This window comes from Dromiciops gliroides, chromosome 3 (assembly GCF_019393635.1).
Source record: "Dromiciops gliroides isolate mDroGli1 chromosome 3, mDroGli1.pri, whole genome shotgun sequence".
Classification (NCBI taxonomy): domain Eukaryota; kingdom Metazoa; phylum Chordata; class Mammalia; order Microbiotheria; family Microbiotheriidae; genus Dromiciops; species Dromiciops gliroides.
In genome coordinates, this window is record NC_057863.1 from 252,318,069 (window position 1) to 252,334,609 (window position 16,541).

The following is a 16,541-nucleotide window of genomic DNA, read 5'->3' on the forward strand; positions in this document are numbered from 1 at the left end:
AAATAGTAGTTTGAATAGGCATTTGGAGCTAAGGTTACAGGAAACCTATCATCCTGAGCTTTCTATAAGCTCCATGAAGCCCTTGATATCAGTGAAATTTCCTGAAGATAATTAGTTTTGGAGGACAGATTAGATGTCTGGTATTTAGTACAAATAAGAAATAATTCATCTATTGTTTCTTCGTTATCAGGCCAAAAAGGCACCCCGGCTGGAAGCATGATCCAAACATGTTAAAAATGTAAACCTGACCTCTTTTTAAAAAAAAAAAATCTAACTACTTTTGCTAAATGCTTAGTGATTAGGGCAACACAACCTTCACCTGGGGAACTAATTAGACATCTAACAATTTATCTCATTGCTGAAATCCTTAGCAACCAAAGCTCTAATATAAAAACATTTGATATTTTACCAAGTACACAAAGCCACTGAAGCTATGTGAAGTAGAAATCAACATCTGGTGAGGGTGAAGCCAACATCTGGTGGCTGTGTTGTCTCCCTTGGACTGCACCAGGAGCAGTATATTCAAATTTTAGCATTCTCTTCCATAACTAGAGTTGGGCATTGTGAGGGTGGGGGCAGTGGGAGACAGGGAGAGAGGAAGGTGAAAAGCATCTACCTTGTAAGGTTCACTGAAGAGGGAGTAACTTGTACTAAATGCGCCATCATCCTGCTGAGTTTCCTGATTTCTCCTTTCCCGTTCTTTCCTCCGTAACACATTTCTGTCCGGTTCATAGACACTGCATCCAAAGAAAGAAAAGAGAAAAACCTAACTCACACAAATTTAAAGGGCAAAGCACAATCCAACATTAATACAAGTACAGAAGTCTGCTTCCCAGACAAATGGCAATGATAACAAGAACATGAATCAGATTAATGCCAGTCCAATCAGGCGGTAGAAGCCCAGGTCCCTGGATACACTAGTGCTTTCTTCACACAGAGAACAGATAATTAAATTCTTGAGGGGGGGGAGGTAGGGGGAGGGGAGGAAAAGAGAAACTTGGGACAAGCTCTAGCCTGTACTGAACTTCTCTGCCTGAAATGTGAAAGAGGAAATATCTAAGCAACTTTGACAGGAGAAGACTGAAAGTAATCTTAAAGCAGACGGTAATTACAGCTATGTGTAAATAGAAATTATGAGCATATTTCCACTTATGACATATCCTCAGAGTGTTATATGGGAATGCTCCTTTTTTTTTTTTTCCATGGCTGTGTTTCTGTAGTGATTCTTTCATTAACTAGCTCCCTAAAGAGCTGTTAAAACTACATGCTGGAGTGGTTTCCACAGTTATGCTCCTTCTTCTGATCTCTGTTAATCAGCCAAGTCGTCAAACTACTACTGAATCAATTCTTCCTTCTGATATATTTGACACCATCACTCCTTCTAACTATGAAAAATGTGTTGGGAGGGAGGGGGTGCAGGCAGTGAAGAGGGAGATAGGAAATTGAATTATGTCATTCCATCAGACAAAAAGAATTAGATCTTTTTTGTAGAAGAAAATTTAATGACTATTCTCCCAAAATACAAATACAAGGCAACCAGACTCTAGAAAAGAGAAAGAATTAAAGAAGTTTTCCATTTCTTTGTTTTAGAGGAAACAAAAGACTCGGTTCTACCCATAAGAAGGAAATACAATGTTTTGTTGATGGAGGCTCACCACTTTCAAGTCACTAGGCTAGCTCTTGAGGAAAAAAAAATTAAAAACTAATAGCAGTAGTAGTAATAATAGTGATGATGATAACAATAAATACCCTCCATATACTCAAATGAGCCAACCAAAGTAACACTAAATAATCAATGGACTACTAGAAAATAGTTTATTGTATTCTGAACAGATACATCAAAACATTTTCATCACTTTAAGATGTTGCCCAAGTTAGAAAATAAAGTTGTTTTTGTTCATTCATTTTTAGTCATGTCCAACTCTTCATGAACCCACTTGGGGTTTTCTTGGCAAAGATACTAGAGTGGTTTGCTATTTCCCTCTCCAGCTCATTTGACAGATGAGGAAACTGAGGCAAACAGGGTTAAGTGACTTGCCCAAGGTCACAGAGCTTATAAGTATATGTAGGCAAATGTGAACTCAGGTATTCCTGACTGCATGCTTGTCACTTTCTTTACTTTAGTGTAAGGATCTATGTATGCTCTAGGAATCAGAAGACCTGGGTTCTAATTCTAATTTTGTTGTTAACCAGCTATGTGGCCTTAGGCAAGTTACTTAACCTTTCTGCTTCTCAATTTCTTCATTTATCTGTTATTTGTTTCCCATCCCACTTCATCCCTGTTAATATAATCACAGAGAGGGAGGTGTTCAATGAAGAAAATCTGTTCTTATTACAAATTGTGAAATTTTCCTGCTGATGGGGTTGGAAAGGCAGCTTGCCTAGGAAAAGATTGTCCATACCCATGGTGGCCTTTGAAAAGCTAAACTTGCCAGTCCTGGAGATAGCTTGAGACTACAAAGCAATGATGGCTTTTAGTATGTAAAATCTCTTTCTAAGAGAGAAAAAGAATAAGCATTTATATAGTGCCTACTGTGTACCAAGCACTGTGCTGAGCACAATCCTCACAACATTCCCTGGGAGGTAGGAGATAATTATTGTTCTCATTTTACAGTTGAGGAAACTTTAGTCCAACAGCACTAAAAGGTCACACAGCTAGTATGTGACACACAAGCTGGTTTCAGCCTCAACTCTTCCTGATTCCAGGCCCAGGACTCTAACAGAGAATAATATATTGGTCAAGATGTTTTTTTACAACAGAGTCACAATGCTTCTCAATAGAAGATACTATACATACCATAGAGAAAAGGTAGAGTCAGGGTTGGAACCACCTTTAAGGATTATAACCCCAGGCATCAAAGAACTCCAACCATATGAGCCAAGAGAGAATTAGCCCTGGAAGCTGGGGACTGAGCCCAACTAAGCAACTGGTTCAGTAGGGATATTTTCCTGGTGGTCCTTTAAAAGCTAAGCTTTTCAACACTGAAGGAGTCACACAGGTGTTGGGGGATGTGACCCCTACATAACATGAGATGGAAAGAGGGTAGCCCCAAGGAGAGGTGCTGTCTTTAAATATAATAATACCTTCCCACTTGAAGTATCTTATAGTGCTGTTATATGGATAAATGAAATAATAGAATTTAAGATACTTTGAAAAGTTATTTAAAGTGCTGTGTGAGGCAATATATGACCATTTTGATGATACATGTTATGTAGTAATAGTAGTAATTATTATCATTTGCTATTGTTTGAGGTCATTCTAAGGAAAGAGATGATTCATGCTTTATTTTATTCAGCGAACACTATATTCTTTAGTAAAATAAAAAAGTGTTTCCATGGAATAGTAAGGGTCATCAATAAAATAAACACTCTTAGCTTAGTCCAGTTACCTAAAATTCAAATCAGCTGTTCAATTCCTTCCATATGCTTCAGGCAAAGCTCTTAGAAAGCCTGGGGCCATTTTATTTAAATTTAAGATTATGGAATGTTAAAATGCCCAGAAGAGGTATACTATTAGCATTTTAATACATCTTTGGTAATTTATTAAAAGTCATTAGATTTGGGAGTCCAGACGGTGACCTTCATGTGAAATAAGCCCCAAGACCAACACCATGCCTATAAAAATGCTCTGAAAAAGTGACCAATATGAGGAGGCATGGGGGGGGGGCGTGTCTAAATCATCCCCCTAGAAATTAGACTGCAGGGTCATGAAAGAAGAGCAAATTTTACTGGGATATTTGTAGTTCTACAGCCTCTGCTTTTTCCTCAATATACTATGATTCTGTGTCTCTGGCCTCTTTAAGGATCCTTGATCAAGACATCCCAACTCTTGTCTTTGTACATTTTTTTTTTTTGGTGGGGCAATGAGGATTAAGTGACTTGCCCAGAGTCACACAGCTAGTAAGTGTCAAGTGTCTGAGGCTGGATTTGAACTCAGGTCCTCCTGAATTCAGGGCTGGTACTTTATCCACTACGCCACCTAGCTGCCCCCTTTGTATATTTGTACTGGATCTCTCCCATGCCTGGCATCTCTTGAAATAGTACTTAGCAGGTAGGTACAAGTTATGGAGGGCAGCTAGGTGGCGAAATAGATAGAATGCTAGACCTGGAGTCAGGAAGACCTGAATTCATATCCAACCTCAAACACTTACAATTTGTGTGACCATGAGCAAGTCACATCATCCTGTTCACCTCAGTTTCCTCATCAGTCAAATGAGCTGGAGAAGGGAAAAGTATATTTGCCAAGAAAACCGCAAATGGGGTCATGAAGAGTCAGACATGACTGAGCAACAACAACACCCACAACCACCAACACAAGTTATGGAAGGGTATGTATGATTTGGGGGTTTAAATAGGAGAGAAATCCCTAATGTGTCTCACAACCTCTTGGGTGCTAACTTTAAGGAGATCCTAAGCACTTCAAGCAGGGTACTCGTTTGTATTTCATGTCCTACATTATCTTTCCTACCATCACCTAGTAGAATGTAAGTTCATTAAGGGCAGTAACTATCTCATTTTGTCTTTGTATTCACAGCACCTAGTACAGTGCCTGGAAGTTCTGGGTGAGTGTCCCTTTTTCTGACTACTATAAAGAGCACCACCCTCCTCTTAGTCTTCCAGGTTCACAGCCTGGATGCCATTTTTGATTCCTTTTCCTAACTCCCATATCCCATCTGTTATCAAAAACTACAAGTTCTATCTTTAAAACCTCTCTCCTCCAGGGGGCAGCTAGGTGTCACAGTGGATAAAGCACCAGCCCTGGATTCAGGAGGACCCAAGTTCAAATCCAGAGTCCTATGTGCCCAGAGTCACATAGCTAGTAAGTGTCAAGTGCCTGAGGCCAGATTTGAACTCGGGTCCCTCTGAATCCAGGGCCAGTGCTTTATCCACTGCTCCACCTAGCTGCCCCCTTTGTACATTTTTACTGAATCTCTCCCATGCCTGGCATCTCTGCTTCAGCATCTCTACCTTTCATCTCTTGGTTTCTTTTGAGTCTCAGGTAAAAACCCACCTTCCCTTCTTAGTCCTTCTTAATGTTAGTTACTAGATAAATCAGGGCAGCTGGGTGGGGGCAGTGGATAAAGCACTGGCCCTGGAGTCAGGAGGACCTGAGTTCAAATCTCACCTCAGAGACTTACTAACTATATGACCCTGGGCAAGTCACTTAACTCCAATTGCTTTAAGCATCTGAGGCAATTTCTAGTCAGATGTATATCTTGCCACTGTACCCAGATGGCTCTGAGGGAGAGAGTGAAGTTGGTGACTTTCCACAGCCTTCTCTCACTTAAATCCAATCCATTGCAAATCATGACATCACCCTGATGTCATGATTCTCTTCAAGAATGAAGGACAGGGGGCAGCTAAGTGGCGCAGTGGATAGAGCACCAGCCCTGGAGTCAGGAGGACCTGAGTTCAAATCTGACCTTAGACACTTGACACTTACTAGCTGTGTGACCCTGGGCAAGTCACTTAGCCCCAATTGTCCCGCAAAACAAACAAACAAAACAACCCCAAAAACAAACAAAAAAAAGAATGAAGGACAAACAACAGCAATAATTAGATAGGTTACCTAGACAGATCTTGTTCATTCATATTAAACTCCCTTCCTACCTCCCTTTAGGTGCCCCATGTTTTCATTCCCTTTCTCTCCTCTATGAAAAAGGATCCAACAAACTAATTCACAGGGTGAATCTACACACACAAATTATTTTATATACATATATGTATGTATACATGTATATATACACAGATGTATGTGTATGTATACAACCTATATACATACATGCACATATGTGAATGTTGGTGTATATATATTGTAATGAAGAGTAATCAGAGTGAATAAAAAATCATAAGCTGTAGGTATGAATTTCTAATTGGAAAATTTGAGACAGAGTATAAAGAAGCAGCAGTTATTCTTGAGAGTGAAGGTGGACATCTTCATGGCATTTCCAAAGCTATATCATGGCTGTGGTTATCCTGTCTGTGCCCAAGTTAAGACCTTGAAATTCTGTCAGTATTATCTGTTTTAGGCTATAAGCTTCCTGAGGGCAGGTAGTAGGTCCATGTAACAGTTTCAGCATAGCACCTAGAACAGTACCATAGACTTCATATGTTTTATAATGAGCCTGAGGTGATGAATCCATTAATCAGCAAGCATTTATTAACTCAAGTCAGCAAGAATTTGTATGCACCTGCTATGGGCCAGGCACTAAACTAAACCCTGGTCAACAAAAAAAGAAAGGTCAACAAAAAGTCCCAGTCCTCAAAGAACTCAAAATCTAATGGAGGAGGGGGCAGCTAGGTGGCACAGTAAATAAAATACCAGCCCTGGATTCAGGAGGACCTGAGTTCAAATCAATCCTCAGACACTTGGCATTTACCAGCTGTGTGACCTTGGGCAAGTCACTTAACCCTCATTGCCCTGCCAAAAACAAACAAACAAAAAAATCTAATGGAGGAGACATCATGTAAAAATCTATATGTACAGAATGAATCAGGGATCATCTCAAAGGGAAGACATTAACATTAAAAAGAATGGGTGGGGGGACAGCTAGGTGGCACAGTGGATAGAGCACCGGCCCTGGAGTCAGGAGTACCTGAGTTCAAATCCGGCCTCAGACACTTAACACTTACTAGCTGTGTGACCCTGGGCAAGTCACTTAACCCCAATTGCCTCACTAAAAAAAAAAAAAAAGAATGGGTGGGGGGGACAGCTAGGTGACACAGTGGATAAAGCACCTGCCCTGGATTCAGGAAGACCTGAGTTCAAATATGGCCTCAGGCACTTGACGCTTACTAGCTGTGTGACCCTGGGCAAGTCACTTAATCCCTGTTGCCCTGCAAAAAAAAAAAGAAAAAAGAATGGTGGTAGGATTATTACATAAGATGATATTGCAGATGAAGCTTGAGGAGGGAGAAAAGAGGAAAAAGGGAAAATGGAGACCTTAGACACTTAAATCATAGTAAACCCCCTATTAAATTTTGTCTCAGGCCAGCACTGGTGGTCAGACATCTGAAAAGAGTTGAATGAAAAGAGTGGACCAAGAAGAGAAAGTACAATGAGCTGTATTTGTCAGGGGTAGGGAATAATCATAAGGATGAAAGGGAAAGGACTCTTTGATCAATCCTGCCTTATTCCCCAGCCTGTTTGTATTTCTAGGTGGGGATCATGTTTCCTAAAATTTGATTTCTATAAAGTTCTTATTTGGCAATCTGACAAAACAAAGTTAATGATTAAAATTTCACTCAAAGCTCCTTCCTACTATTCTAGATGAAAATGCAATGCTTCCAGTCCTATTGGTTAAATATATGGAAGGTTAGCAATGTAAATTGGCCGTTATACACCAACTACCATCACTCAGGAAAAATCAGTAAGGTATATGATGCCTCTGTCATCAGCATTATACAGGATTCTACTCAACACAGAGGTGCAATGAGTCCTTGTAGCTTATGGTATAAAAGGACAGATGTTCACATGTCTTCGTAGAAGAATAAAGGAATTAAAATAACTTCACGTCTTCTTTTCTTAATGTTCTCATCCTCAGTACTGGAACTATTTACATATATACATACATATTTTTAGACATCATATACATGTTTATTCATATACATGCATATATAGTATATAATGTTTTATATGAATACACATACATATACCCACATATATATGTATATATAAACAAATTTAATTAGCTTGTGATTTATTAGTGTAGAAAATGCCTGATCAAACTCATTTTACTACTTGGGATCTGTACTTGATTTGAAACTTATAGTCTTGGAGAAACATCTGGGAGTGCTGTCAGTGTAAATGAGTTCCCAGGGTCACAGCCTATATGTATCACAATAGAACTTGAATGCATGACTTCCCAACTATGAGGCCAGCCAGCTTGGTCTCTACTCTGTCATGCTGCCTCTCATAACTAAGTGGAATGTCTATCATCTATTCAGAGAAATTGTCACTCTATCATGGAGTCACAGCATATACTCTTGCCTCCAAGCCAGTACACAGACCCTCTCTGTGACAAAATCTCTTCTCTTAGAGGTGGCTCTGAGGAAGATAGCATCTAGTCTGCAAAGAGGATGTGAGCTCTTCCCACATTCAATTTAAAGGAAGGCCAGGTACTATTGACTCAAATAATTCAGATTTTTGTTCCTGCAACATCCATTATTAAATGTGCATCTACTTCTCCCACCCTGTTTCAAAACTGTACCAAGCACATGATATTTAATTCTGTCAGGAAGGAATCCCTTCCATCCATACTGTAAAATTAGGTCAGTATCCCTTATAACAATTTTCTCAAGTCAGAAGACAATCACGATTCCTAGTATGTCATCATTCATATACATTAATTTCATAAGTGTTGCAAGTTGAGAGTTGTGTATCTTTGTTTCTAGCAGATGGCACAATCTCTATCAGTTGTAAAGCTGCTCCCTATTTGCATGAAAATCACAAGAATCACATTTCCCCAAACGTATGTCACCAAATGTATTTATTTATTTTGCTTGGAAGGGAGAGGCAACCAACTGTTACATTTTTATTTATTGCAGATGCTTAGAACCCATGCAAAAATAAGCCTTTTAAATCAGCTTTTTCAAACTTCATAATTTTCCTAAAGCCCCAAAAAGAATACATCTAAGATGTGTCATAACATAAGACACACACAGATTTCAGATAATTTCCCTTTGTAGTTTTTAAAAAATTGAATCTACAAATTAAAATGGCTTTCAGAAGGCAAGCCAAAATAATCCAAATAGGTAAGTAGTAGAAGCTATCTAAACATGAAATTATCATTTACAAAATTAATTTATTCTTGATCATATGGTGACAGCATGAGACTAAATAATAATAATATCTATGAATCTTATAGCTTCTTCCTTCCACTGAGTGCAAAGCACTTCACACATATGTTCCTTAATTATTCTCGCAACATCCCTTGGAGAAAGGCAAGGGGGGGAAAAGATAGGAGGTATGACTGGGCTAATTTTAAAGATTAAGAAACTTGGGCTAAGAGGTTAAACACCAAAAATAAGCTATTAAATAGGTAGCATGGAGAGGATACTACTGTTCAAGGTACTGTGCTCATCTCTAAATTGGCACATGAGTTACCAGCCTAGTTGCTGTAACACTAATGCTACATCTGTAGAGCCCATTATTTATAAATAGGGAACATGTGCTTCAGCAGAAGGAAAACAGGGTAAAAACAAAGAGAGGTTGTTTCCTAGCTCAGAGAGAACTGCAAGGAAATTTGGGGGAATAAAGACTCGGCTGTTCTGATTTTCTTTTATTATCTTATACTTTAGGGGCACTAAAGGACAAGAATCAGTCTCATTCCTCAGAACCTAAGAAAAGACATTCCTTTGTAAATTTAGAAATGGTGGTGGGAAGGGAGCACAGCAGAAAGATGAGCCAATAAATAGGGATTTAGTACAAAAATATGAACAAACAGGGCTAGTGATAATGGTGGTATAATTACTAAAGGACTCAGTGTTTTTGGTGGCATCTTCTTTGTTTCTCAGACCATTAGAGAGTGATCTGGCTGTGAGATATCACTCCACTGATTTGCTGAGGTTGCTTGGATGGAATTTTCTTTCCTTCTCTCTCTCTGAGCCATGTGCATCTTTTCTGAATCTGTGCACTCTGTCAAAAAAGGATGGTTTTCCCAAAAGAAGAAATTGAATTCTTCAGTCAATATGGCATATGGTTAACTGAACTTTTCTTCTAGAACATCTAGATTGTCTTAGCCAAGAAAGAGCAACCTATTCCAAATGATAAGTGTCAAAAGACACGAACAAATAGTTTTCAAGAGAAGAAATTCAACTTACCAACAATATATGAAAAAATACTCTGAACCACCAATAGTAAGATAAATGCGAATTTAAAGAGCCCTGATGCATGAGTAGACATAGAAAATTAGCCAAGAATGAAAAATAGTCAATGTTTTACTTGGATCTTTTCATATACTTCATAAATATTTGTTGGTTGACTACTTCTACTGAGTAAAGGCAGCTATGTGATGAAGTGAATAGATTGTTGGAATTGTAATCGCAAAGACCTGAGTTCAATGCTGGAGGAGTCACAAGGGACTAAATTATTCATATATTTTGATCCAGCAACATTCCTACTGGATGTATATTTCCAAGAAAGTCATGGAGGGAAAGATCTATCAGATAGCACTGTGATAGCAAAAAGTTAGAAACAAAGTAGATGACTATCAATTGGAAATGGCTGAACAAAATGCATCATATGAACATAAGGGACTATTATTAGATACAAGACAATGGTAAATTGGAGAATTTCAGAAAATCTTGATTTCCAAGGGCTGATGATGAAACACGGATTCCTTTCTCTTGATAGAGGTAGGCTATAGGAGTCAAATGAGGTATATGCTTTCAGAAATTGCTAATGTGTTAGTTTTTGTTAAATGTATTTCTCTGTTATGAGTTAGCATTCCACTGTGGGAAGAGGTTAGTATTGAATAAAGATAGTGATTTTTTAAAATGGTCAATAAAACTTTTTTAAAAAATTAACCAGTTCTGAAGGGAAGAAATACAAGTTATTGATAGCCATATAAAAATGCTTTAAGATACTAATAATTAGAGAAATCCAGATTAAAGCAACTCTAAGCTTACACTCATCAGATTGGCAAAATTGACAAAAATAAAAATAACAAATATTGGAGGGTGTATGGGAAAACAGGCACATTGATGCACTGTTGGTAAAACTGAATTGGTTTAGCCACTCTGAAATGCAATTTAGAGCTATTCTCTAAAAGTTACCAAATTTTGCATGCCCTTTGACCCAGAGATAGCACTATAACCCAAAGAAAACAAGAAAGAGGAAAAGATAATATATGTATAAAAATAGTTATAGTAATTCTTTCTGAAGCAGAAAAACCAGGACATTTGAGGTGGTCATTAATTAGGGAATGGCCACAAATTATGATATAAAAATATAATAAAATATTATTGTGCTGTAAAAAATGAAGAGTCAGGCAGCTAGATGGCACAGTGTATAAAGCACTGGCCCTGGATTCAGGAGGACCTGAGTTCAAATCCAGCCTCAGACACTTAACACTTACTAGCTGTGTGACCCTGGGCAAGTCACTTAACCCCAATTGCCTCAGCCCCCAAAAAATGAAGAGTCAGTTTCATAGAAACCTAGATTTGTATGAAGTGATACAGAGGGAAGTGATAAGAAAGAACAATGTGTACTATAATATCAATACTGTAAAAACAAAGACTTTTGAAAGACAAGAGCTATGATCAAAGCAATTCTTGACTATGATTCTAAATGATGAAGAGAGCTATAGTTGACAAAGACATGATGGATTGATATGAACAATGAGACACTTACAAAGTATTTTTTCCCAGTGGGAGGGTAGATGGAATAGGAGGGAGAAAAATAAATGCTTAATAATTGGAAAATAAACATTTTTAAAGGGAAAAATAGCCTATGAACTGGTGTCTTTGCCTGGGTTCATTTACAAGTAAGGAAAGGATGGAGAAAGGGGAAATGGGGACTATAATTTTGCTTTATATTTTGGCTCAGAGCTGGCCTGAGGTATTGGATACAGTATATGAATTTGGTATATGCACACTTTTGGAGCCTTGGGCATCATAAGTAAGTGCCTCCTAGGTAGGGGTTTTTCAGTGGTTTCCATGGACTCCTCTTTCCTAAGATCTATGAACTTGGGTGGGGAAAAATTACATCTTTATTTTAACTAATCTCCAACTAAAATTTAGTGTTTCCTTTGATGATTATTTTGAAAAATTATTCTTAGACAGGGTCTATAAACTTCATCAGACTGCCAAAGGGGTCCATGATACACAGAAATGGTTTAAAGCCTCTGCTCCAAGACATAAATGGATTGGCTAATGACAGAGCAGATAGACATGGGAGAAAGCAAAGGGTGGAAAGAGACAAGACACTGTGCAGTAGAAACTCCCCATTATCCTTTCCTTTCTGGAGGAGAAATATCAGCAATTCAGGGTAATTAAAGAAACTTAATCAAATGCTCTCAATCTGTAACAATTGTTTTTAATTTAATAAGTCAAACTAATTAAAATATCTCATTACTGTTAAAGAGGATGATGTTAGATTGGTAATCTTTTTGTTAAGTTAGTGAAAAGAGGAGCTGAGAGCACTTGAAAATTCTCCCTTTAGCTTGCAGTGAGAGCTGGGAAAAGGAAGGTAAAAAGCTGATCCATGAAAGAAAGTAAGAGAAGTGAATCAGAGATGGGTTAAGAATGCTTCCTGACAATAATAATTTCCTTCTATCTAACCTAAATTCCTCAAAGCCCATTTCCTTTTGCCCTACATTTTGTGGAGATAAACAGCTGTCCAGCAACCTAAAAAACTCTTCCTATACTGAAGAACATTTCTGTTCTTCTACTACACATGAAATGAACCTAGCCTGCTTTTGTATGTGTATTTGTATGCTCTTTTTAGTTTAAAAATAATTTAAAGTTGGAAGGGAACTTAGAGATCATCTATTCCAAGTTCCCCCAATTTTACAATCAAGGAAACTGAGTCCCAGGAAGATTAAAATAATTGCCCAGCATTTAGCATAGCACTTGGCACATAGTAAATGTTTAATAAACTTAATTTTATCCATCCATCAATTCCTCTGAATCTTTTCCAAATTTATTCCCTTAATATAGTTCATATTGAGAAGTATTCTTATAAGGATGTCAATTTCACTGAGTATTTTGGGAAAATTAGTTCATAGCTACTAAAGGCTTAACTTCATGTGTTTTAACACTAATATTTGATTGCTTTGTTTTAAAATATAAACTACTATGTAGTTTAGTGAAATTCAGCTTTTTAATCTTTATTACCCCAACTTTTTTTTCCCTAACATACCCATACTGGTCAAGTTGTTCCCCGTATTTAAATTTTTTTTTCTTTTCTAATGAAACAATTTATGTTTATTACTCTCAGCTTTACTAAATTGCTATTTATATCTGACCACTTTTCTTAATAATAAAGTGGATATTAATTCTAATTTTCTCTAAGATTACTTATAAGAGCACTTAAGGATCTTTACATCCTAGGATGTCCTAATTGGTCCACCAAGACAGAACAACAGGTACTTTGTGTAATAATAAAGATGTTAAATCTGCTACCATTTAGTTCAATGAACATTTGGGGGGTGGGGCAGGGCAGTGAGGGTTAAGTGACTTGCTCCGGGTCACATAAGTAGTAAGTGTCAAGTATCTGAGGCCAGATTTGAACTCAGGTCCTCCTGAATCCAGGGCCAGTGCTTTATCCACTGCGCCACCTAGCTGCCCCCTCAACAAACATTTTTTAAGCAACTGTTTTAAGCACCAGGGATATAATGACAAAAGTGAACAATAGTGTAAGCTCTCTTACAATTCTGACTTTCTGTGATACTGGGATTTGCATGCTATGTTTGAAATTCATACTCTTTATGGGTTACCATGCACTAGAAGCTTTGGATTTTCACTGTTAACAACTCTGACTTTACTGATTTTTCAATGTTGTCTCCCACAGTAGAATGTAAGCTCTTGGAGAGAATGAACTATGTTATTTGGATCTTTGCATATACCTCATAAATGTTTGTTGGTTGACTATTTCTACTGAGTAAAGGCAGTTATGTGATAAAGTGAATAGATTGTTGGAATTGTAATTGGGAAGACCTGAGTTCAAATCCTGCCAAGATTCTTAGTGTAGCCCTGTTACCATGGACATGTCATCAAACCTGTTTACTCATTTATAAAAAGGGGACAATAATAGTACTTACTTCACAAGGTAATTGTGAAAATCAAATGAGCACACATAGCAAAAGTTCTTCAAAAACCTAAAAGTTCTATATAAATGTTAGTTATTATTGTAGTATCAAAATGGAATGAGATCTAGACTTAGAATTCAAGGTCTGATATTGGAGCTAGGTGGCATAGCAGATAAAGCTCCAATCCTAGAGTCAGGAAGACTCATCTTCCTGAGTTCAAATCCAGCCTCAGACACTTACTAGTTGTGTGACTCTGAACAAATCACTTCACTCTGTTTGCCTCAGTTTCCTCATCTATAAAATGATCTGGAGAAGGAAATGGCAAACCACTCCAGTATCTTTGCCAAGAAAATCCCAAATGCGGACATGAAGAATAGGAAATGACTAAACAAGAACAACCTTATGCCTTAACTATTTGAGTGACCTTGATCAAAAGGTCACTCACCCCAGTTTTCTCAGCTGTAGGACAGGGAGATAAAGATGACCGGGGTCACATAGCTAGTAGAGAAACTCTCTGAAGAACTTGGCAAGATCCTCCAAACTAAGCCAAGAGATATTGAATAGTAACTTCCATGCAAAAATAGGCACAGGGGTTGATAGTAATGTGCATGTATACACATACATATGCTTGAACACATAAATGTATATGCATACAAATTTGCATATATGTATGAAAATGTAAAATCAGCATCAAAAAATGAAGGTGTCCATAGGTTGATAGTCTATTCACTAGTCCGTATGGTGAGAATGTTCTCTTCAAAATGAAAGTTAGAAGGGGCAGCTAAGTGGCACAGTGGATAGAGCACTGGCCCTGGAGTCAGGAGTACCTGAGTTCAAATCTGGCCTCAGACACTTAACACTTACTAGCTGTGTGACCCTGGGCAAGTCACTTAACCCCAATTGCCTCACTAAAAAAAAAAAAAAAGTGAAGGAAGGGGGCAGCTAGGTGTTGCAGTGTATAAAGCACAGGACCTGGATTCAGGAGGACCTGAGTTCAAATCTGGTCTCAGACACTTAACACTTACTAGCTATGTGACCCCGGGAAAGTCACTTAACCCTCATTGTCCCACAAAACAAAAAAACAGAAAGCAAAACAAACAAAATATGTGTACCTTCTGCACCAACATTTGTTTCAATGGATGGAAAGGTTTATTATTTGATTAATTTTAATTAAATTAATTAATTTAATTAAACATTAATAAATGCTTATTGATAAATTTATTGATAAATCCACTTATCTCCAAGGTGGCTTATCACCTGCTTATTTCCTGCTTATTGTGAGTGCTGGAAGGTTAGATGACATGGATAGTATGTTTCATATTTTCCTTTTAGTGCTTATTATTATAAAATCAACCCAACCAATTCCTTGATTTGTACCTCCTATGAAAATCTGTGAGCCATTCTTCTCTCTACTGCAACTTATGTTTTCCAGCTTTATTTATAATGAGGATATATATCATTAGGAACGCATTTCATATGAGTGTACACGTGTGAACTCTGATTAGAGACAAGGATAGCACATAGTGAGTTCAAAGAGTTAAATTAATACTTGTAAACAGTCAAGCAATTGTGCTATCTTCTGCTGCTCAGCCTCTTGGGATCACAGGAGATTTAGAGCTAGAAAAGACATTCCTTTTTTTTTTTTTTTTTGGTGAGGCAATTGGGGTTAAGTGACTTGCCCAGGGTCACACAGCTAGTAAGTGTTAAGTGTCTGAGGCCAGATTTGAACTCAGGTACTCCTGAATCCAGGGCTGCTGCTCCATCCACTGCCCCATCTAGCTGCCCCAAAGACATTCCTTTTACAGACAAGAAACTAAGGCTAAAAGGATTAAGTGACTTACCCAAGGTCACACAAAGCTGGGATTAGAACACCAGACCCTCTTGCCCCAAATTCATCATGCTTCTCACTCTCCCATCCTGATTCCTTTTCTATTACTTCAATATTACCACTACAAAAGCAAAACGGAACCAAGAACCATTTTGAAATTTTTTTTTCTGCTTCACAAGTCATCAGAGCCACAATCTCAGCACGCCAAAATAACCTACAGGGTCTGGTAATGATAGTCTCTGATTGAGCCAGCTACAGCCTTGGGAAGAAGACAAAATCTAACATCAATATCACACTTGGAGCCTTTCCACATTGGGAGAAACTGTTGGAGTTTGTACTTTGTTGGTGGTCTTTGAGAATTGATACCACAATGATGCATAGAATAGAACTTTTGTACAGGTTACTTAATCTCTCATAGAGCTAATGCTAGATGGGACCTCAGAGGCTAGCCTGTCTCATTCCCTCAATCTGCATGGGAAGAAACTAAGACCTGAGGAAATTAAATGACTTGTCCACGGTTATACAGAAGCTGAGGTGAAATTTGGACCCAGGCCTTTCACCTCCAGAGCTAATGTTTGGGTTACTACAAAATAATTGTCCAGGTGCCAAAGAGAATCAAATTTTCTGGCAATAAAAAAGAATATGTTGGTTTTAAAAAGGCATATTATAAAGTTGTACTTTTTTCTTCCCTTCTCTGACTTGTACCATAGGCAGCTATTTATCCTGTCAACCCCTATGCTTGGCCATAGTTACCCAAACAGTTTAAATGTTAGTAGTCATCAGATTTAGTGGCATTAATTAGCAATATCAATGTTGCAAAAATATATATCTAACATTTGCCAGACATCTCTGGTTGCCCAGTGGTAAAGGCGTGTGTTTGAATTGGGCCTTTTATTTATGTAAAATAGAGCTGTGCAGCGCTATTAAATTTATTTATTTATTATTTATGTAAAACAGAGCTG

At 37.8% G+C, this 16,541-nt stretch overlaps 1 protein-coding gene across 3 annotated transcripts in view; it reads right to left on the reverse strand.

The window, feature by feature from the left end:
• The window catches only part of AFF3 (AF4/FMR2 family member 3), a 694,821-nt gene that overhangs the window by 576,991 nt on the left and 101,289 nt on the right, over nucleotides 1-16,541 (reverse strand). For all 3 annotated transcript variants that reach the window (XM_043992437.1, XM_043992436.1, XM_043992435.1), the window contains exon 3: nucleotides 617-737. In XM_043992437.1, coding sequence (XP_043848372.1) covers nucleotides 617-737 — 121 coding nt within the window. The remainder of the gene's footprint in view (nucleotides 1-616; nucleotides 738-16,541) is intronic.